Source organism: Rhamphochromis longiceps, linkage group LG16, assembly GCF_057381845.1.
Source record: "Rhamphochromis longiceps isolate RC_006_pf linkage group LG16, R_longiceps_female_GT1.1, whole genome shotgun sequence".
NCBI classification, from domain to species: domain Eukaryota; kingdom Metazoa; phylum Chordata; class Actinopteri; order Cichliformes; family Cichlidae; genus Rhamphochromis; species Rhamphochromis longiceps.
Genome location: NC_140572.1, coordinates 15,080,536 through 15,104,610, shown reverse-complemented (window position 1 = coordinate 15,104,610; position 24,075 = coordinate 15,080,536). Strand labels below are relative to the sequence as shown.

Here is a 24,075-nt window from a genome sequence, read left to right as displayed (position 1 = left end):
GAAACGTTACACTTGGAGACTGCTTTTATCATTGCTGGCGACTTGAAGAAAGTTCTGCCGAAGTTTTACCAGCACTTAAACTTTCCAACGCGTGGTGAGAACATCTTAGACCATGTTTATTCTCCATACGCACATGCCTACAAAGCCCGCCCCGACCTGCCTTTGGAAAATCAGATCACTCCCCGGTTCTCCTGCTGCCAGCCTATAGGCAGAAGCTGAAAAGCAACCAGCCTATGACATTCAGTTCAACGCTGGACCGACCAATCAGACAGTGGCCTGCATCACTGCTTCAGCATCACAGACTCGGAAGTCTTCTGGGCTGCCGCTGACAACAATGTCAACAATTAATCTGAGTACGTAACAGACTTTATTCACAAATGTGTCAATGACGTTGTACCACGGGCTATTGTATGAACCCTACCCCAACCAGAAGCCGTGGGTTGACAGAGAGGTCTGCGCAGCGCTCAGAGCACGGACTGCGGGCTTTAAATCTAGAGACCCAGATAAATACAAAACATCCCAGTATGCACTCAGGAAAGCAATAAAGACGGCCAAGGGACAGTACAAAGAAAAGGTGGAACTCTGCTACAGCAACTCCAACACCAATAACATATAGAGTGATCTGAACACCATCACAGACTACAAAGGAAACAGCGGCAGAGTCAGGGAGGTAACTGCTTCTCTACCTGATGAGATTAACACCTTCTATGCACTCTTTGATAAACATATATCTCAGGAGCTTTTGCTGGAAGAGGAGAGCTGCCCTCTTCAAATATCTCAGGCAGTCGTGTGTAAATACTTCAGGAAAGTAAACACTCGAAAAGCTCTTGGACAAGACAACTTTCCAGGTCGGGTTTTCAAAGCATGTGCCCATGAGCTGGCAGGTGTCTTCACAGACATTTTTAACCTTTCCCTGCTCCAGTCTGCTGTCCCAAAATGATTTAAGAGGACAACCACCATCCCTGTCTCTAAGAAAATTAATGTGAGCTGCCTAAATGACTATGATGGAGTTACTAAGCTAGCATACGAATCTGTTCTTGTTTATAAAGCCTGCGTACACATGGCGGCATTTGAGTGAGCAATTGTGTCCACTAGAGGGTGGTGTTGACTCACAAATGAGGGAATTGGCCTAAATTGATTATGATTCTGTGTCTATGAAACCTGTTATGTTATTATGCTAAGCTCCTTCCTGTTATCTGGTTCTGTCCATTTGTAATCTGGTATGGTGTTCTCTGTAATACTGAAGTGTGAGAAATGCTAAACAAGAGAGAGAGATGTTTATGTTATTTCTTATTTGTATTAATTGCAGAACCACATCCTTACTTGCCAGCGAGAGTGTGTGTTGGTGTTGGACATGGGCTCGTGGTAAATAAAGGTCTTCCACTCTGACATCATTCCCCGTCTCTGACCGGACGTTATTACCAGGGAACAGTACCGAATCATGTTTCAGAGATAGTGGTCCAGGGCGTCCGCTATAACAGTCACCCCTTAACTCTGTTTTGTCCTTCTCCCTTAGATCGCTCAAGTACGCCACCAGCCCCCAGCTCTGTGCTTTCGTTTTCTCCTCATCATCGTACATTTACCCTGTCACTGTAAATAAACCTCACTCACTGCACTCCCGAGTCTCTGTGTGTTTCTGCCACGAGTCCACCCTTTAGAGTCACCTAACATTCACAAGTAGACATCAAATGTGGTCATCACTGTAGCCTGTGCAAGAGTCTTTTATCATTATTAAATTTTGTGCTGAGATTAATTTGGTGAAGAATAGTGTGTTATGTTTTTTCCCCCTATAACACATGGGCAGTTTGATACATGTGCTACATTTACATGTGTTAGCATTATCAGTGAGTGTTATCTGGTTTGCCTGGTATTTGTCTTCTGATGTGTTGGTAACTGAATTGGCTCAAACGCTTCACAGCACAGTCTTTGTAAGCTTCTTATTAACAGAAAAGAGGCAAAGCCGTGATCAAACAGCATCAAAACCAGATTCAGAATAATTAACTTTATAAAGTAGTTCTTCACCATCCTGATTAACTGCCATGCCCCAGGGCTGCCACAAACGTACATACACTCACCGGAGAGACAGAGAGACATTGAGAGATGCTCAGAGTATCTCTCTATCCATTCTATGGGGAAAACACTTTGATGTAGAGAGGTCAGAGGAGACTGCTTTGAGTTGATAGGAAGACAACAGTAACTCAGTAACCACTTGTTACAACCAAGCTATGAGGAAGTGCACCGGTCAAAACAACACATTGAACATTGGAGCAGTTGGGCTACAGCTGCAGAAGACCACACTCATGTCAGCTAAGAACAAGCAACTGAGACTACAGTTTACACAGGTTCAAGATCAAGATCCACATAATGTTGTCTGGACTTCTGAGTCTTGATTTCAGCTGCAACATTGTAGGGCTGTAGGGTTAGAATAAGGTATAAACCAACTGATCATAGTTTAAACACTGCAGCCTACCTGAGTATTGCTAACCGTGTCTGTCCCATTAAGACTACAGTGCACCTGTAGTCTTAATGGGACAGTCAGCTTACAGTACTCAAATGGCCTCCACAGTCACTCGAGCAGCTTTGGGTTAAAGTTGGAGCAGGAGATTTACATCATGGATGTGGAGCCAAAATATTTACAGAAAATGCACTAAGATGGACCAAAATCTCTCAGGAATGTTTCCAGGACATTGTTGAATGTATGCCACAAAACATTACGACAGTTCTGAAGGCAAAATAGGGTCCAACCTGGTACTAGCAAAATGTACCTAATGAAGTAGCCAGCGAGAGTGTGTTTCAGTGTTAATGGTGTCTTCACAGACCAGCAGAATTGTATGCTTTGTCACAGTCCATCTCAAACTAGCTAATTAATTATTGGCTCTACATCCACGAGGGCCACAGGAGGCAGTTTTAACTTGCATGGGTGGATGCAGAGACAAACTCTGTAAACTGACAGTGATTTCCATTTGTTCTGAAGTCCACTAATTTCCACTTCAGACACAGGCCTGTTTTTATTCTTGAGGACCTTAAGATCACAGCCTGGTTTTCAGCCTCAGTGTTTTCATGATAATATGAAGCACTTATGATAATATCACCAATTTTACAGTACCAAATGTTATTCTTTTTATTTTTATTATGTGTTCACACAGCATTTCACAGAATTACAAACCCATCTTTTTCCTCAAAGACATGCTCTATGAGACATCTATAGAACATCCAGCTTGTGACATGGAAACCAAAATCAGTATGCTATTATGAAGGATGTGTCAAAATGCAGAGGAATAGGAAGAGAGGAGGCTTAGGAGAGTTCATGATTCATGAAGCAGATGGAGGGTTTGTGCTTGCACCCTTGTTGGCCACAGACAGAATATACAAACCATGGTGAGAGACGGTGTCTACACATAAGCATTCCTTTAGAAGTGACCACCTCCTTCGCTCCATGTTTTGCCATTTACTGTTTGTGTGATTTAAATAATGTCTTAACTCCTCTCTTCTCGTATCTTTACCTTACTGCCTCCTCTGTGAGGTACAAAGACAGTTTGTGCCATGTTACAGAAGAAGTCACAGTCAGCGAGGACAGTAACATTTCTTTGGCATTATTTTCATTCACAGTAATTTAGCTCGGTCATATTATTATACATCGTGCTTGTGTTTTGAGCCTAATGTTGCATCTTCCTTTGCATCTCCCTGCATTTTATAGAATATTAAACGTTATCAATTAAATCCATGGTCTACTGAGCAAGGAAAAATGATCCGATTACCGACCTCCACCTACTGCATCCTGTGCACTGTGTATTTACCCTGCCGCCATCAAGCACCCATTATAATAACACAGAGAGCAGGATAGAAAGGGCAGCTTCATCGCTCCTGTTGCAGGACCAATCAGGACAGCGATACCTGGCATGATGTTTTCTACATGTCACAATGAAATTTTACTCCAATGAAAGTTAAACTTTGAAAGACTGGCAGGCAAACAAAGCTGTAGACTATCAGTAGGCAAGACCAAGGTGTATGAGCAAAGCATGCAGTTTGTGCTTGGCTTTTGTAGCAGAGGGCTGATTGCTAGATGACTGGCATGTAGGTTGATTACTGATTACTGTGCTCAGAGAGGGTGGGCTGAGATAAAAGAGTGAGAGCAGAGAAACAGAGAAACCAAACCAAAAATGTGACAGACACACCTCGGTCAAGGAAATGTGGAAAACAAGAACAACAAAAACATTTGGTTCCATCTTCACAGGAAACATTAGTGGTTGAATAATACTGCACGAGTCTCTCTGATCATTTTTTGAATCTGGAGGTGTCTGGGAGAGAGATATCTGTCCTAGATAGCACATGGTCAGCATTGTCATGTTCCAAAAGGAAATTATTACTTATATTAATTTTACCATGAACAGCAAGAGGTAAAATGTTACACGGCATATTTATTAGTTTTATATTGTGTTTTATTTATATTTTATATTGTAAGTAATAAACGTGAAATGCTAAAACTTCAAATACTGTACTCTATCCATCATTTTCCTGCCACTTATCAAGGCCACGGGGACACCTCGGCATTCCCAAGTCAGCGTGTCCTGGTCCACCTGCTCTGGACACAGCTGAAAGACCTCACCTTGACGAACCAGATGCTCGAACCACCTAATGTGGCTTTTTTCAATGTGCAGGAAACATGTTTTAATGTAAGAACTGATCTGATTCTATCTTATCGTGATGTGTTAGTGAGGCACATGAAACATGATTTGGGCCACTGGGGGGAAAAGTGAGGGTGCGTTTTGTTTTTTTCTGAGATGAATTCTGAAAGAGATAAAAGTCAGAATTCTGACTTTTTCCTCAGAGTTCTCGACAAAAAAGGAAACCCTCCCTTTTCCCCCTCAGACGTTTTGTGAAACTTGAGATTTGAGAGTGAAATGTTTCGAGAAATGTTTCTTAGGAATTCTGAAAAACTACAAACGAAATCGGGTTAACAAGGTTAAGACTGATTATGCTTTTCCAAGAAAAGTGACAGATTCAACAAAAGGACTTAGGATACAGAATTTGGTTTCAGATAATAAAATTTGTACTACAGTAATTCAGACAAGATACTATCCGGTTAACTTGCGCTGTTCCACCAGGAGATGGCGGAAGCAGACTTTAATACGAGATCTGAGCTTCCTTCCGCTGTATTCAACTGCACGCATCCATGCGGTCTGAGGAAACCCAAGAGCGAGCGGAACAGTCCAGTTATCTTGTATCCTGATTGATAGCACCCTTATGAAACGTTAAAGCCAGAAATACAATGTGCAGGTCTTTCCGTGTTCATTTCTAACTTTAGGAACCGGATTCATAAAGACACTGTAAGATGCGCAAAGATGCCTTTTGTGTAATCCAGCCTCCAGCACTTACACAGCCTCCGCAGGGCTCGCTTCCAGCAAACAGCAAACGGAGCGTTTCTCCCCCACCCAACAGGTAGCTGCGTTTAATTGGATTTTACAGATCATATCGAGGAAAAGGCCACTGGCTTCCAAACCAGTCTCTTTTTTGTTTCCCACCTCCACTTTGAAACAGGACCTCGGCTTGGCAAGGACCCGAAAGGCGTCATGTGACTCGGCATCTGCTCTCAGTTGTGGCAAGATAACAACGCAGAGAGGGAGAGAGAGAGAGTTGAGGAGGAGCTTGCAGCTATAAGATTACCTCCACTCACCATCAGCACCAAAACTTGCATCCATCCTTGTCTCGTAACAGCGCGCGCGCACACTGGCGTTTTTATTTGTTTGGTTGTTTCACCCCCGTTGGGAGGTGCACAGGTGCATCCCACGGTTAAGACTCGCTCTGTGCTGAGTTGATTATGGTCACAACCCCCGCGGTGCCAAGGTGGAGCCACCGCGCGTATCTCGAATCGGTGCGCTTCTCCAGGGGCTGGGATGCGCACCGGGCACCTCTCGCTTCCTGCCGAGTTTCGGGTCTGAGCAGGAGTCAAGCGCTGCCCCAGGGCGCAGAGGCAGGAGGACCCAGTCTACCCGGAGCAGGATGCCAGTAATGAGAGGGCTACTGGCCCCGCAAAACACCTTCCTGGACACCATAGCCACCCGCTTCGATGGCACCCGTGAGTAACAAGCAGGAGCTCTCTGATGAGCTCATTATCTCGTGGCTATTACACGCAGTTAAACCGTGTTCTTGATAGAAAACAACGGTGCAATATTAATCTTTATGTGACTGATATACATTTAGGAGTATTTTCCACGTATGCAACTTTAAAAGTAAAAACAAATATGTGCGCTTCTCTCCGCCACATGTATCCGTCTAAATAGTGACGTGCTCTAGGAAAACGTTTTCTCAGAGCCACTGATGGAAAATTTGCGTGATGGCTTTAAGTTCCATAGTAACAGTTTTAGTCTTATACTCTTTGCTTCTAAGAAATGAAGTGGGATTAGTTTAATTCAGTTTTATTTCGTGCTGTAGTTTTTTCTATTGTGGACACTGTGTCCAAACTTAACTCTGTGTCATCTGCATGTTTTAGTGATGCAGTTTTAGCAGAAAGGTTCCCCAGAGCGTTTGCACTTCACACCCAGGATGAGCACACGGGAGTCCTGCCTTAGTTTGATCTCTGTCATAGCACTCTATTCTGTTCAAGCACAATAGAGATGCCGGGGAGAGAGAGGAGGCAGGATGCACAGGCCAGTTATTTTTTTCTGTCTTTGGCAAGAGTGTCTTGTGAACAGATGCAATGAGCAGCCCGTGTGTGTTTGGGCCCATGCTGGGTAGGTAGGCGGGTGAGAGATTATATCGTGTTTGGGGTGTTCAGTTCTCCCTTTTTTTGTTTTGTTTTAGTTTTTTGCATCAATTATTCAGGGTGATTGGAGTTTATGTGAGACTTTGAGCGGTGGTGAGCCAGTGACTTCAATAAACCAGTTATGTGTGACAGCGGGATAGAAAAGATTATGGGACCAGGCAGGGAGCAAGAAGCTCAAAGGCAGATCCTGATCTCAATCAAGGTTTTTCTAACTCCTCTCCCTTCCTCTCCTGTTTGGACATTTAAAATCTCTCACTTTAAAGTATACACGAGTCTTCATGAAGTGTGAGAAGAAAGGTTACAAAGTCTCCTAGCGCTGTATCGTGTAGCTCCACATTATTCATAGGAAACACTTAGAGCACACGCAGGCCACACATTGGCTGACACCGAAATTTTAAGGACTCCGCTCACGCCCTCGTTGTCTAAAGAAGAAATAGTCTAAGTGGAACTGTTTCCCTGTGAGCGGCTAAAACACAGGCCTTCCACTTGCCGAGGTGCTGATAATTACACGTTTCCAGTCGTACTGGTGAAGCCATTGTAATTAACACGAATGGATGTCAAGAATTCATTGTGGCCTTTCTGCCTGTCAGAGGAGCTTGTGGGAGGCAGGGAGGGCAGGATGGGAGAGTGTGTGTCGCTACTCCTGTGGAAGAGGGAGACATTTCAGACGTCTAAATATAAATCCATTTGGGTTCTGGCTGTGACACAGGTGCAGATATGTGTTTTTTTTAAACGGTATGGCATTAGCTCCTCATTAAAACCGACACTGGTGCGAATGGGAGAAGGCCACCCAAGCGTCTCTCTGTAGAGGTGATGGAAGCTTTGTGTCTGAGTGAATACTGGTGTGTTGATGTGTTTCTGTGAAAAGCCATTTTGTTGGGAGCTGAATTAAATGGCAATAACAATTACTTGTAAATGCCATTCATCCCTGCTAGAGTGATATCTGAAAGCACTTTATTTTCTGTTGTTCAAGACTGTTTGCTTTGTGCGGCTGCACCACTGTTTTAGCAGACTCCGTGCCAAATGTGGCAAAGCCACTAATGCACTTCCAGTAGTCCCTTCAGTTCAGAGCAGGAAAGGCTGTTGAAGACACACCCTGGAGAGAACGGAAAGTGTACATAGCCAATCCATACTGGCCTCACTGACAACACAAAAACCTCTTTGCCACAATTTTTAAATTTGCACAAGTGGAATAATTTTAATGTATTGTGACATTGGGCATAACAAAGGCTGGTAGGTAAACAGTTTTGTGAGGAAGCAGCATGTATAGAGCCAAATGCTCTGGACAACCCTTGTTTTTTGGACACCTTGGGTTTGGCCAATTACCTGCTTTGACTTGGTTGAAAGAAATGTATTGCTTGCAGATTATCGTCTCATGGCTGAACGCTTAATAAGATCAGTGCTGCACTAGGCCCATAATAATCAGTCATTTCATCGACAGGGCTCTTCTACATTGCCGATAGAAAATTTGCACGTTACAATAGGAGAATGCCCAAACCAATAAAAGGAATGACTGCAGTTTTAAAATCTAAATCTGCTGCGCATTTTAATGTAACATGATGTATGACACAAGCAGGGCCGGATTTACTTCATTTTTGGGACCCACTTTTTTAAGCAGGTGCTCTTATCAGCTTGGCTAGATGAAGCAAAGTATTTTAATATGCCAATCTGCTTCTGACAGGTTCCAGAAGCAGATATGTGATTGTTTAAACAATCAAGAAACGTAAATCGATTTAAATAGGAAGCTTTGAGATGTGAGTCGTTACCTTCTTTGTCTTAAATGTACTCCAACCTTTGCTACAGTACGTGAACAAGAACTGTATTTAATGCATCCGTCACATTACAGCTGACTGCTTAATAAAACCGGCCTTTGCAACAGGTCTGCAACAGTTAGTCAGTTTACTGACTGGTCTCTTGACAGAGGATTAATTGTCCACTTTTTCAATAATCAGTTAAATTGATCTAGTTATTCATCAAACTCATTGGGATCAACCCAAAGTTTGCTATTATATGCTTTTAAAAAAAACCCTCTAATTTGAAGATTTCAACTTGCTTAAAAAAAAACACTTCTCAAAATTTTTCTTACAGTTAATTGAAAACAGCAAATAAAAAAACCTTGCAGGCCCAATCTTCACTCAAGACAGTTGTTCCATTCATTTCTATCTGAAATATTTTACTGATTAGCCTCACATAACAAAATTGAGCTACTTCATCCAAAGTGTAAAACAACAAGATTTTGTATACTTTAGGTAATTTTTGTGCATTTGACACTGAAGATGTGTTGCTGATGTTCTCGTCTGCTGGCAGTAGATGAAGGAGTTCAAACAATTAAAGAGACAGATTCCATCTAGATATAAGAACAGACATGATGTCACACACATATGGGCTCGAGGTGCTGCATCCCACTGCAGACATCAAAGCTTCTGAATCATACACTTGGAGGAAGGTTATTATTTATAGACCACTGTTGTGGTGAATGCTGTAGCCAACAGCTCTCAAACAGCATGACGGAAAGAACATACAGAGTCACACGTTTTAAACACATTTGTCAAATGATCTGTGATTTAATGTTTGTTTTTTCATTTTGTCATTCATGGATTCTTGCAATCGTTATCATTGAGATTTTTTGGAATTTTTAATATAGAGAAATCATTCTGGGGGAAAGTGGTGAGGAAGAATATGGAAGGAATTAGTCCTCAGCATAAACCTCGTGCTCGGTTCAATCAATGTTCATTTGCTGCAGTGCTCCCTAGAAAAGACGGCAGCTGTGTGGGACTGAGTCAATTGGTCCTATTAATTGAGTGGGTCTTGGCTTGGTCTTAATCAGGTTAGGCCAAGAGCTGTGCTCATCACATGGACTTCCTGGTCTGGCACTCTGCATAAACTGCCAGGAGCCATGCTAACATCCTTACTCATACTTCATTCAAAAATCCAAAAGGAGATTACGTGCATGAAGAAGGACAAACTATCATACTGTCAAGAGTAGAATTTCTATATTATTTTAAAAACAAGGTGCACTTGCTGTGTTTCCCAGATAGAACCAAATAAAATAAGTTGCAAATCAAGACTTTACAAATTTTGCACTAATGTCAGCATGGATTTGAAAGTTTTAAATCAATAAAAGTGTCACTTGGGCTGCTGACAAAATCTTCTTGTATCATATTTTAGTTTAGAAGATAGAATATATAGAATTATTATGTTGAACATGTTATGCACACAATACTGTCTTTGCAGCAAAACCTGTTTGCTCCAGTCACACAGAAATGAGGTATATTTTCTCACTTTCTCACTCTAACAGCTGAGATAAGTGTCAAATTATCTGACAGTCCTCTCTTCTCCACCCATCACCCCTCGCTTCTGTTTCTCCTCCTTCATTAGTTGCCTCCCACCTTCCCCTTTTGTTTTTCACATCATATTTTTTACAGGTAGGTCCATGTGCATACGTGTAAGTGAGAAACCAAGTGCACATATCCTCAAACCTACAGGCAGGAAAACTTCACCGTGCCCGTGTTTGTGTATCTGTGTGCCCGCTTATGTTTGACAAAACAGATTAATGGTGAAGCGTGATTGTGTTTCGTGTGTGTTTCCCCTGTGGCTTTTTGTGCTTAACCCCCACCCCCTTCCTGGTCTTTTGTCAGGCAGGAATAGATGTAATGATAGTCCTAATAATGAGTAGCCTAGCCTTTGTCACTTTATGGTATTAGCAAGCTGCACTCATTATATTCTACACCAAATAAAAAGACTGAAAATCTACATTAATGCTGCAAGCTCCACGAGGCTGTGTTTAGGCACAGTGGTAATTTGAGCTAAAGAGGATGTAAATAACTGGAATGTGCTAATGTGTTTCAGATGGGTGCGTCTCAAATGTCATACTTCTGCACTTGTGCTAAATGCTGTGTAATACATGTACTTGGATGCTAAAAAGAAACCTGCACCAATTTTCAACCAGTATGAACTAGCTAATAGTTGTTATATCTGTTAACTTGCTAATATTTAAACATATTTACCAGGCATTCATGTAATTAATTAACTAATGTGTTGTGCTGTTTGCTTTTTATTTTCGTTAAGCTGTTATCTTCACTCTAGAAGAATTTTGTGTCATTTTTGGTCCAAGGTTTGGCATGCAGTTGACTTTAATATTCAGATATTACAGTCATCACTTCTGAAAGTGTTTGAGACAACACTAGCCTGTCAAACTTCAGACTACGCAGTTACTGCAGAGTGTGTAAGACAACTTGGTGACACCCTGGTGACCTCTGGTTGCTAGGGGAAAATATGTATTTTTCCATTGGTTGGCAAGTGGTTGGTAAGTATCGCTGAGTGAAATCTGCCATATCTCAATGCTACACCAAAAACCTTCTTGCGATTGCTTTGGTTGGGATCAGAGTGTCACAGTCATCCTTAGTTTGCATGGAAGATGACAACTTGTTTGCGAGCACTGCCTAACTTATCACAGAGGAGCCCTCTTCACAGTTTTACTACCACTTAGCAAGTCGCTGGTAAGTGTTTGCAGTCTTCCATACAGACTATGGCCGTCTGTGACAATCTGCAATTACAAGGAAGTTTTCGGTGCAGCAACATCTGCCTGTTTGCAACATCTGCCTGTTTGCAACCAGTTTCACATGGGGACACCAAGCAACCTCGTGCAAGCATTCAACAATCGGTCAGGTAATACAAAATACACACTTCTTCCTAGTGGGTGGTTACCAGGGGTTACTGATTGGTCTCTAGGCCTGTGGGAGGCTTTAGCAATCAATTTTATTGCAACTGCCAGCAACCTTCAGCAGCTGGTTGCAGAATACAATTTTTTCCCTACTGATTACAGGCCTGTGTGACTGGGGCCATAGCAAACTAACATTTACAATGAAATCTAGCTGTGTGCTTACGTCAATAAGTAGATCTTGATGGCAAATCTCTGACCCTAATTTTTCCACAGGTCTCTTCACCTTTAAAGGGAGTTTGCAAAGTGTTTCTTTTAAGAGGGGTGTTGTGATTCACATTAAATACATACGAAATTATTATATTCACAGCAAACAAGTCAAGAAGTGCTTGTCTAGGGAAATCTAAAAATAGTTCAAATGTACCAAAGTAAAGCAGACTCTCTCCTTTCATGTCAAACTGTTCCCTCATAAAGCTTCTCACAGTCCTACTTATATACATCTTTTAAATTACTACCATCTCGACGCAGTTGGCTATTGTCTCTGAACACAGAAATAAAGCAGCTGCATGGGCTATGCACTGACAGGGGAATGTCCCGTTAATAAAGGCTGGAGCTTGTCAAGCTGAGAAGCCAGCAGCTTGCAGCTGGTTTTGCTCATCTGCATTGTATGACAGGAAATGATGCAAGATTAGCGTGACAGGCAAGCTGCGGGTTCTTATATAGCGCTTTTCTACTCTATCGTGAGCACTCAAAGCGCTTTACACAAGTTGTACATTTGCCCGTTTGCACAAAGTGCTTCTGCAAACTAACAATAACTGACATCCACATATGGATGCACCAGAGAGCAACATGGGGTTAGCATCTTGCCCTTACTTGGCATGCAGACTGGAGTAGACTGGGATTGAACCACCAACCTTCTGGTTAGTATGTGACCTGCTCTATCACCTGGGCTACAGTCTCTACTTTAACTGGTCTGAGATCAGTTGTGAGCTGTGCTTGAGGTAGCATTAGCAAAAAACCAAGCACCCATTTAGCTTCGTAACAAATACGTTTTCTCTTATTAACCAGCTTGGCTAACATACATGATTGAATGTTTTTACTCCAGAAAAATTACTTTTATTATTGATATTTTAATACAAGTTTTATGTGTAGTGAGGTGTTCATAGGATTTTATTGCTACGTTTGCTAAAGCAGTCATTCTAAAAATGTCCTCCACCAGTCCACGAAGCTGGCAGAGTGGTATATTTTTATTCTGGCACATTTTATCTGGTTAAAGAATAAAGGAAATGTAATTTTAATTTGATTTTGTTAATATCTTTTTTTTTTCCAGAATTTGCCTTCCAGTAAAAAATCTGAAATGGGACTTTTTACAATGGATAGAAATATTTCAACTCTATAATAAATTGGATAAGAAATCATTTGAAACTTTTTACTTTTAGATCAAGGATTCTTTTACAGGAGTCTTTAATATCCAGGATGGGTTTTTTATGGCAGGTGACTGATCAACATGTCTAGTTTTTAGACATGTTGATCAGTCACCTGCCAAGGAATTCTTAATAATTCTTAATAATTGGCCGCTTAAAGTGATCATGGATCTAAATATAAGTCTATTTTAACTGATAAACTGTTAATGTACTGTAATGCTATACAAGTGAGAAGTGATTAACAGAAATGGTAATCAGAGTTAGCAGTACGTTAAATGAAGTGTTAAGTTTTATCCGATTTTGATCAGCAGCACACATGAAAATCAAAAATCAAAAGAATTCAACAAGTAAATTTTTTGTTCCTGAATGTAGTGTAATTGTGCTGTAATATGCATCTTGTTATTAGAGGTGAAAAAGGCAGAAAGGCACCGGAAATGGAAACAAAATAAGCAGATATCAGATGGGGGTCAATGGGTGGGTGATGAATGTGGTCTGAGTACCGGCATGAATACCTGCAGATATAATCAAAATACAAAACTGTAAGGGATATCTGGGTTAAAGAAGACATATCCCAAATACTAACAGTATTATGTAGAAGGCCATTTTCATTTCAGGGAGAGAAATAGTTGAGTTTTGTCAAAACCGCTGACGTATCTCGCTTACGCAGGAAATGTGCTTTAGTGGCAACACATCATACGTCTGTCCTAACTATTTATTTTCCAGCTCAAAGGGTTACAGATGATTTAACAGAAACCACACTCGTTTTCTAAAACTAAGAGCTAGTTTTTAGTGTGGGAACCTAACCAGTGGGTAGAAGTTAAAATAAATTAAAAGTGAAAGTAAAGATGGAGTGCAGAAAAGTGAACCAAAGTGCAGGACAATAGCATAACATGTACAATGATCATCTGATGTTTCAGATTTTTTGAAAAATATGCTGGATGGTTGAATAGCCTACTGCAAAAGAAACCTATGTACTGGGTAAAACAACAAAAAACTAAACCAAACAAATATAGAAAAAATCCTGCACCTTGTAGCCCTCCAGCATTGTAAGACATGTAAAATGGGATTGTTTTCTCATGACCAATATTGCAGTGACCCGCATGTCAAGGCACTGGCACCAGCAGACACTTTGTGTAAGACGGTGGGACAAGGGCAAAGGCTTCAGGTGACAATGAAAACAGATTTACAATGTATGGTAAAACCTTTGGAAGCTGTTTGTTTCTCTTCACATTGTGCTGCCTGTATAAATACAATAGTAAAACACAGTCATACTACACTTGCTTTGTCAGCTCCGTGGAGCATAAGGAGAAGAGAAATAATGAAAGTATCAATTAAGTTTGCTCTTGAGCTCATTTATAACCTCGAGAGCTCTCGGTAAAGTAAGCACATCTCCGTCAAGAGCTCATTTCATTATTTCTGAATTTAACAGTCTCCTTTTTCCACTCACGCTGTGCCTGCAGTCAGATTATGAAGTTGATAATCAATGATGAGAGAACTTGGCTCTGTTACTGAATAATGTTTTTGACAGATGGATGAGTCGCACAGTTCAGACAGCAGAAGGTCTCAGAGCTGAAATCATAGGATCTTCAGGTGGTTTTGGTTTTCTTAAAAATTAATGGGCATGCTAAAATAAAGTCCCTGCACTCTCTGAAACTCACTATTACACACATAAGGTATCTGGCTGCAGTATGCTGTATTTTAAAAGGCTGTGGGTGAGTCTCAATCAATAGATACCCAAACAGTCATATATTATTTACAGCAGCTGTTTGTTTAACCCCCCCCCCCCCCCCCCCCCAAACCAGAGCAGTTTACTTAGGCAGCAGATAAGAAGAGGACGCAGTATCTTATGAAAGCAAAGTATGCAGTGGTTTAAACAGGAGTCCTTAAATACTCGATATATAATCTATATACCAGTATATAAATCGTGTGTTTCATCGTATGAAAAAATAAACAAAAGCCACGTCGTGCCGCTATTAAAGTTGCCCCTGTGCAGTTTTTCAGCCCTTCTAGACCTTGTTCAGTATATCTTAGATATGTCTCTATTAAAGATAAAGACCTATTTATTTCTATTTTAAAAGCCTTTAAAATAGAAATATAAAAATTTCCCTTTAAGGACAAAGTAATGCTTTGAAATTCATTTGAATTTGAAATTCATTTGGTAGAAATAAGCCGAGATCTGGCATGTCCATTGGGATGCAACAAAGAAGAAAGATTATTTATAGCATTTCTCTTTTTATTCGGCAGCATGCACTAACCGCAAAATATTTCACTGATAATGGTTATTGTAGTTGTATTGTAGTCTTTATTGGCTTTTTCTATTTTGAAAAATCAAAGGAAACTTTGAAAATTGGTTTGGTCTCAAATTAGATAACACATTATGATAAGCATTAATATAAATGGCAAATTAAAACATGGTAAATAGACTGGTTCTTATATAGCACTTTCTACTCCACTTGGGTGCTCAAATCGCTTTATACAGCATGTCTCATTCACCCATTCACACCCATTCATATGAGCACTTCTTTTTACATCTAAGTGCTTTCTATGTAGCATTCACACTCCGATGAACGCATCTGGTGCAACTCGGGATTTGGCATCTTGTCCAAGGATACTTTGGCATGCAGACTGGAGCAGCCAGTGATTGACCAAGGTTCAAGGTCGGGGAGGGGGTGCTTGAGCCTATTCCAGCTATCATAGGGTGAGAGGCAGACTGCACTCTGGTTAGGTTGCCGGTATACCATAGGGCCAAGAGACAGAAAGAAATTCACTTTCAGATTTTTAGGCAGTTTAAAAATGATGAAATAAGTTTTGTCTTTGGACGGTGGGGGGGCTCTCATGCAGGCAGGGTTAGAGCATTTGAACTTCACACAGAAAGGGCCCAGCCAGTAGGTTCAAACCCAGACTAGCTGTTACGTGATAGTGCTAACAACATATCAGCTATGCTACCTTTATAATATTTTGTATTTACTAATCATCAGTAAGGTTATAATATATGTTTATGTGAGTAATGTGTACAAAAAGTAATAATTTTATTAATTATCATTTAATGCAAACAAATCGGGGAAATGAGAGTGGGGAAAGTAGAATTCAATACTAAACATACAAGACAAGGGTTAACATTAAACGGCATAATCGCAACAGGTAAAACAGGGACAAAGGCTAGACAAGTTAAAAAGAACACAAGGAAGTGGAAACTACCAAACAAGGAAATATAAACTCAACTATGGATAAAGCAAAACCAGGAACCAAGGATTCAAAAACCTCTAGAAAGATAAAAAATAAACAATAATTCCAAGCAGCTATAAAGAGATAACACAAGATAAATACAAAGAAAAACATGAAGTAGAAAAAGTAAACGGTAAACTGAACATAATTAAGGATAATTAAGAATCTCGTTATTATGGGATTAAGGAGTAAGTAACCAGTATTTAGGAGTCTTAAAAACACAAAACACTGTGTTTCAGAAACATGACATTCACACCAGAAGGTTAAAAAGTGTTCAGCTGTTCCCTTAAATTTTTGAGCAGTATATTTGATCATAGCTGATAAGTGACAATTACACTTACTGTCTGATGACACTGGTGCATCTACTTTTGTATATATTATGTATTTGTTAAGGATTATTAATGGTGTTTGCAAACCCCACACTATGCATACACACATACACACACACATACCTACATACACCATGATCATGATGCTGTAAGGCTATGATGTATTAGACAACTGAACTGTTAAGTGTTCAAATACTAACAACTATGGGATTTGTGTAAATATTTGTATACACCATATACACTGTATTGCAAAACATATTCACTTGTCTGCCTTCACGTGTATAAGAACCGGATGAGGAGGCCTGGCACTCTTCACAGTCTTCATTCATCGCAAAGATGCTCTGTTAGGTTGTACAGGACTCTGTGCAGGCCAGTCAAGTTCTTCCACACCAAACTTGCTCATCAATGTCTTTTTGGATCTCGCTTTTTGTACTGGTGGCATCCTATCATGGTACGACACTAGAATTCAAAGAGCTCTTGAGAGCTACCCGTTTTTTCACAAATATTTATAGAAGCAGTCTGCATGCAGCATGTTGGCGCAGTGTCTCGCAGCAAGTTGTCTGTCTGTCAGTTATGTGTTAGCCCCGTGACAGGCTTGCGACCTGTCCAGGGTTCACCCTGCCTCTCGCTCTAAGACAACTGGGATAGACTCCACAACTGGATTCAATGGTTTGAATGGGTGAGTGAATACTTTTGGCAATATAGTGTAGATTTTTACACTCACACTGACCCAGTCAATGTCTATACAAAGTTTCATCAAGGTTGGTCCACTCATTTAGGAGGAGATATGGAACATACATACATAAATGGATACATGATATCCAAGGTGTTTATTCAAAGCTGCTGGTGTCTCAGAGGTGCAAGGTGCCATTTAGTACTGGTCCTACGTCATGTGTTGTACCTCTATGATACCTGTCGCCTTGCTAACATATTTTTTCTAAATCTAACCAAAACCTTTGGTACCTTAGCCTTGGTTAGTTAGGACTAACCTAGTCCTAGTCTTAGTCCTCATGGAAAGATGTGAGTCAACACAAAAGATATCTTTATTGACTTTGTCTTTGTTTTTTCACCTGTAAACATGGATGCTTGTCTTTGTTGCCTTATCTCTTAGCACCAGTAGCAACATATAGATCCCAAAGTACATTTTCAGATGACTGACACAACCTATCAGCAATCTAAATACCATGTGACCTTTCTACTACCAGTGAAAAGGACCCTTTATAAATGGGCTTTGTGTCTGGTCAGAGCGGCAGTGCCTCTTGAAATGAAGCAGAGAAAACAAGTGTCAAAATGTTAGGTTGAACTTTGTCATCTCTTCTCCTCTCTGAATTATTCAATTTTACGTTCACCCACTTCTTACAGACGAGCAGACCTGTGTTAGCCTTTTACTTTAGGGTTGTGAAAAGCATAATAGGAGCTGCTGAGTTGTAGTGCGATAGAGAACACACCGTGACCAGGTGAACTGAATGTCAGATTGGCTAAGGGAGAGAGAAACATGTTTAGAAAGCACAGACAGGTAGAGAAACAGACAAAGCTAGAAATAGACAAGAAGCCAGGTGGTCAGCGCGGATGTCACCATGTGTGTAAGAAATGAGGGAAGAAAAAAAGATGAGTGCGCAGGAGGAGAAGGACAGAGTCTGGGACTGTAATGGCAGTAAATGAAAGTGATGAAGCCAAAGCGACAGGGGGTACAATTGACTGCTTTGAAGTAATATGTTCCATTAGGAAACAGATGAATCTGAGCTCTGGCTTTATTAGACCCTGGAATTTGCAAAGCAGCAGATAGAGCAGCTATTACATCGTCTTCAAGATGTATCCTAGTAAATGTTCTTTTCAGTATCACCTTGTTTAACAGAGTATCAGCTTGATTATGTGTTGTCCTGAGCTAATTATTTACAGCAGTGCACTGTTTCCACAAAGTCACATTTATATTGTGCTGCTTGCAGTAGTTGAGCAATGTATTGCTGTTTATTCTCTGATTTTTATAAGAACTACTGAGTGTAACATAAGAAAAGACAAATTATGCATTATTAGCTTTACCAAGGAGCCCATGTACTTGGTTGATTTTGTCTGTTAGCAGGATTGCTGCTGGGAACGGTGGAATAATTTCCCCATAAATACCAACCCGTATTCCACATACAGCCTAACATCAAACTAAAACTGAATGCTCAACAGGTACGACCCAAATGAGAGTTTTGATTTGATTCCCACAAAGAGAGCTGGTGATGTTTCTATTTATTTATTTTTATTTATTACCTCTGGATTCTTGTGTTGAATGACTTCATTTAACATCTGCATTGTATCCTCATAGCTGTCCTCTCTTTCAAAATAGTAACTTTGTAATTGCGACATCAAAGTTTAGCTAAAAACACATTGTTTCCCCTTTTCACTGAACAGGAACAATGCAATGTTTGGCATTCAATATGATTAAAATCCACATATTTTCGTATTCAGTTTGATTCAGTTTTATTTCTGTAATGCCTAATCACAACAGTAGTTGCCTCAAGGTGTTTTATATTGTAAGATAAAGACAATATTACAGAGTAACCACAACAAACAGATGACCCCCTACGAGCAACACTGGGAAGAAACAAATGGGCCATTTAGTTCCAAGTAGGGAAATTTGTATTCCTTATCATATAATCAAACAATCTGTTTTAGAATTTTCAATATATTTTTCTGTTTTGTGACATTACCTCTGTGCACAAAACAAGATTTTCAAGCAGCCTTCCTGGTACCCAACCTAATCAATTAATTCTTCACAAAGCGACCCCTTTGTGAAGAGCTGACACACTGACTTGGACTTATCACCCAATATCAGTTGCAGCAAACCTCTGCAGTCAGTTTATGCCAGTACAGGAGCAGGCTTTTATAGCAGTATATTGGTGCCTCCATCTACAAACAGTTATCCATATACTTTAAGATGCAGAGTGTGGCGTGAATGAGGCAGGGCGATTTCACATGTTGGATTTCAGAGCCATTTTAACTGACGCGGTGGCAGCTCGCAAACTACCACAACAACAACACCACAAACCCTAATTCCCCTTATTTATGTCAGCGGGCGTAATTGCGGATGCCGCGCAGGTGCGTCCGCCTTCCCTGCATGACACCACAAACCACGCCCCACCACACAGTGAAAATCAGATTTTTGTTTTTTAACATTTTGGTTTTGTATAGAAGCAAAAGCACTGCAGCTATACAGTGATTCCATTTCTGTATCCACCTTAACACAGATACTGTACTTCATCCAGTCATTTGCATTCATGTGTGAAACTCTGAGTCAGATTTGAAACAGCAGAACAAAAAAGAAGATGCAGTCGGCTGCTTTGAACTAGATGCCAATGCTGTGTGATGGATGAGTCACTCCACCAGCACCTGTACAGATCAGAAATGTTCAGCATGTTCAGATTTTAACCTGCTGACGTGGAAGACATTGCAAGTAAAGAGAGCTGGTGAAGCAGACATGCAGTGCGTAACAACATTATTTCTCTGATATTACAGAGCCACTTGGACTTCCTGCAGACCCTTAAAAACTACTTAGGTCTTTTAAAGACTGAGTCAACTCTGTCTTTTTCTCTTGGGTTTTGGATGATGTGTTGGATGTCGTGTGGTGTACATAAGTACAGGTGAAGCATGATGTTCCAAAGGGTATGTTCTTGTGTCTTGGTCTGAAAGGGAAAAGAAAAAAAGAAAGCAAATACACACTATATAGCACCTATAGACACACAGCTCTCTTATAGGCACATGATTTTATGCAAATACATGCAAAGCCAAGGGCAAGCAGAAGACAGAGTCACAAAGACATTTATAAATGGAGAAAGGGAATTCTCTGTAAGGATCTAGAATCTGTCCTGTTAGAAATATGAGTTACTTGGAGACCAGGATCATCCTTCAGTGCTAATCCTATATCTAAGTTTTCTGAGGTTTAAACCAAAATTTTCTTAATATTAATTTCCAGTTTTCTTGACTAAAAAAATTTGAGTAATCTCTAAAAGGCACATCCAAACATAATTACTTAGGACAACCCGTTTGATTTCATCAGTATTGGGTTTATGTTTTGACATATACGTCCATATCTACAATGATTTCAACTCATTAAAGAAAGCGATCTTTTCCTTTGCCTGTACTTCACTTCTCTAAGACGTATGCTGATAGTCCTTGTGCTATCTTGCTCACAAACCCCCTTTTTTGTTTCTCCACCCTGACAGAAGAATTACCTCCAGTAAGAATACCTCTCTTGATAAAATGGCAGACACAATCACAGTTTTAAGTCTGATGTTCAAGCACATAAGCGCAAAAGAGAAAACAGTGTCCCATTTAAAACTTCCATCATTAATCTGGAGATATGAAATGTGTCATGGCTGTGTGAAGGTAGGCAGGAATGGTGGACCCAAAAGCTGGACTCGCGGAGGCAGAGTGAACTCAAAACATCCATCCATCCATCCATTCGCTTCCGCTTATCCTTTTCAGGGTCGCGGGGGGCGCTGGAGCCTATCCCAGCTGTCATAGGGCGAGAGGCAGGGTACACCCTGGACAGGTCGCCAGTCTGTCGCAGGGCTAACACATAGGGACAGACAACCATTCACACTCACATTCACACCTAGTGGCAATTTGGATTATCCAATTAACCTATCCCCACAAGTTGCATGTCTTTGGACATGCGGCTTTATTGTGGGGTAGCAGACAGAAGAGAAAACTAGCTAAACTGGGAAAGAAAAACTAACAGGCAGGCAAGTTGGCAAACAAAATACAGTGACGTTTGAGGGACGACGCAACAACGAGCAGGGGCAGACACAGACACTAAATACAAGAGGTGATCAGGACTGAGAGGAAACAGCTGGGAGACACGGCTGACGCTGATTACACAGACGAGGCAGGGAGAGCACAAAGCTGAACACACTGACATAAGTCGCAGACCTACAAAGTAAAACAGGAAGTACATGACAGACACAGAGATCCAGATTATGACACAGAACTTAACAGACACAGACTCATGAGCAGACATAATAACATCATGGACAGAGACCAGGGCAGGCACAGAACAGAAACCTAACAAATGGCAAATCTTAACGGAAAACGTAATCAGAATAAACAAGAACAGAAAATAAAGAAACACAAAACACTGAGTTGTCAGACTCAGGACCACAACAAAAGGTCTCAGAGTGTGACAATGTTGCCCATAATAGTAAATTCAAAAAAGAAGCCAATGGATAATTGCAGAAAGCGGCAGTTCCTCTAATGACCAATCGAGGCTGGCTCCAAAACCTGTGGCTGAGCTTTTTTATACATTATAGACTTTAATCCAGGTGAAGCTTCACATTAGGAGCATGGCTTCTTTGACTGACAGGTGTGCCAAAACTGGCAGCTATGCTGATTTTAATGATCATTAAAATCTTTTAGTTTTTACCAACATCAGGTCAATGAATTTAATTCCCATCATCCTCAACTGAACAAAAGCCCTCTTCTGTTTTGGAGACCATGAAAAAAGATGAGCGCACTGAGAGTGAGGTGAGGGAGGTCTCTGTCGGTGTGTGCTGCAGCACTTTACACGGTGCTGCAAACAAACGAGGTCATCATCTCCATGTCTTGGGCCTAGAAAAACACAAGTGGAAAAATGCAAATAAAGGATGAAGTAAAAAGGAATAAGCATAATGGAGCACGGGGGAATTGTCATGTAGGTGATAGTGTTTTAAAAAGGTGCAATCGTGTGTATGTAAGTTATTATTATTATTCAGATTTTTCCATGTTGTTTAGCCAAAGCCCATAAACACAGAAGCTCTTTGTGCAGTCAGGAGGCTACTTTAATCTTTTGTTGTGGTTTACATGTGTGGTATATGCCTAGCTCTGCATAGTTCTGATTGAAGTATGAGAGGATGTGCTTAAAGGGTAAGATACAAAGATATAGATGATGTGGATTTGTCAACAAAATAAATTGCCTTATTTAATGGAAAAATGTTATTTAGTTATTTGAGTCAGTGGTGCTACAAAGAGGGGTAACTGGTGAATTTTATCCACAGTAAAAGGCACATCTGGTCAGAAGAGGTCTTTCTTAAGTAGGAAGAGGTGTGTGCGGAGGAAGATTGTGGCATATGGCTAAGAGGAGAGTTTAAAGGTGGTGCAGGGCAGTTGGAATCTGTTTAGTCAGTCAGTCAGTCACATAAACACTAAGCCAGAGCCAAATGACCCAAACAGGACTTGGCAGAGAGAGCCTGCAGACTGTCACTCTACCTCAGTGAGGATGCTGGAGACGGCCCTTTTGCCACCGCCTCAAAGCACCATAGATTAAAAAGGTGCATCCCTGATTTGTGTGCGGACGATAAGGTGCATATATTATTCAGCATGCGTTCATGTCCATTTGTTTGTTTTTGGATTGGTAGATGACCATTATATTGCATCATTAGTCCCTCCGCTTCTCTCCAGTTTGCCATCTCCTCCTGCTTTTGTGTAATTGTGGCAAATATTGACTTTGGAGAAGGCGACGGGCCCATCTCTTTTCCAGCATCAAAAGGCCGGTGACTAAGCAATGCTCCAATAAAGAAAAAACAATTCTGCTGTCCGTGGCAGGGTTCTGGGAGTGGCAGCTGGTCAGAGAGAGTCTGCTGTGAAAAAACAAGTGCGAACGCTTTTACGAGGCCCCAAGATGAACTGAACCATTTCTTTTGCCGCTGTCTTTGTGTTTTTGTGCATCTTCTTTTGAGTTTTCTTTTCATTTCTAACTATGTATTGGATGAGTTAGATATAACGTCTATAGTGTTGAAATATAGAAGGATATTTGTTGAGGAAACGACACAAAGATGCTGCTCAGTTGCTTAAGTCCTCAGTGCTGTCTGTTGGTTGGGAGTAACCTGGAGGTAGGCTCGCTGTGAAGGGGCTTCTCTTGGCAAATGCTCTCTAGATGCCATTAATCCCTCTCCTCTGAGTGTGTTTGAACTCTGAAAAGCAGCCCAGCTCACATAAGGTGTGAACCCAAAGGACAATACGGTTTCATTTGTATGTTTGTTTGCGCCAGAGTAATATGTGCAGCAGAATATATAAATGGATGTATTTTAGTATTCATGGTTTGGTATGAGCCTGACCTCGGCAGGTATTTGATCTTATTCCTTTTTCATTCCCTTCTTATCCCGGCCTGTCAGCTGCAGGGAGATACAACAGAAGGAGATGAGTGACTGTACGCTTAGCTCCACAGCTCTCCCCTGTCAAACTAATTGGCTCTACATGTGAATCCAGCTTTGTTTGGCTGCACATTGTGTGTGTGTGCATGTGAAACTTGTCATGTATTGCATTTGTGCCTTCGAGTCATTTGCATTATTACCACCTTTCTTAATATAGCCTGCCAGAGTCATAAGATTATGCAATTATGGCACTGTGTCAAATTGATGAGAGAGAAGTTTATGCATGACTCTACCTCAACCACATTGTTCAAGTGCCATGGGCTTAGTGCACTTTCAGTCAATTTGATTACAGCTTGATAATTATGAATATGCCAAACATGATGGCGTGTGAAGAATGCTGTGGAAATGAGGAGGAAAAGAGTCACTTGGTTCATTTTCAATGGAGCTGAACATTTGAGCTTTCTGAGGGGGAGAGAGGGTGGGACTGGCATTTAATGAGTATTGATTAAATATGTCCTTGCAGGTGCATAACAGCCCAGTGGAAGCAGGAGGAAAGAGGTGC

The 24,075-nt window shown here is 40.9% G+C and overlaps 1 protein-coding gene across 1 annotated transcript in view; it reads left to right on the top strand.

The window, feature by feature from the left end:
* Positions 1-5,197: 5,197 nt before the first annotated feature.
* The window catches only part of kcnh3 (potassium voltage-gated channel, subfamily H (eag-related), member 3), a 202,148-nt gene continuing 183,270 nt past the window's right edge, over positions 5,198-24,075 (top strand). Inside the window, exons 1-2 of the mRNA XM_085383670.1 lie at positions 5,198-5,439; positions 5,539-6,076. Of these exons, the coding sequence (XP_085239796.1) occupies positions 6,001-6,076 (76 nt within the window). The 5' untranslated portion in view covers positions 5,198-5,439; positions 5,539-6,000. The remainder of the gene's footprint in view (positions 5,440-5,538; positions 6,077-24,075) is intronic.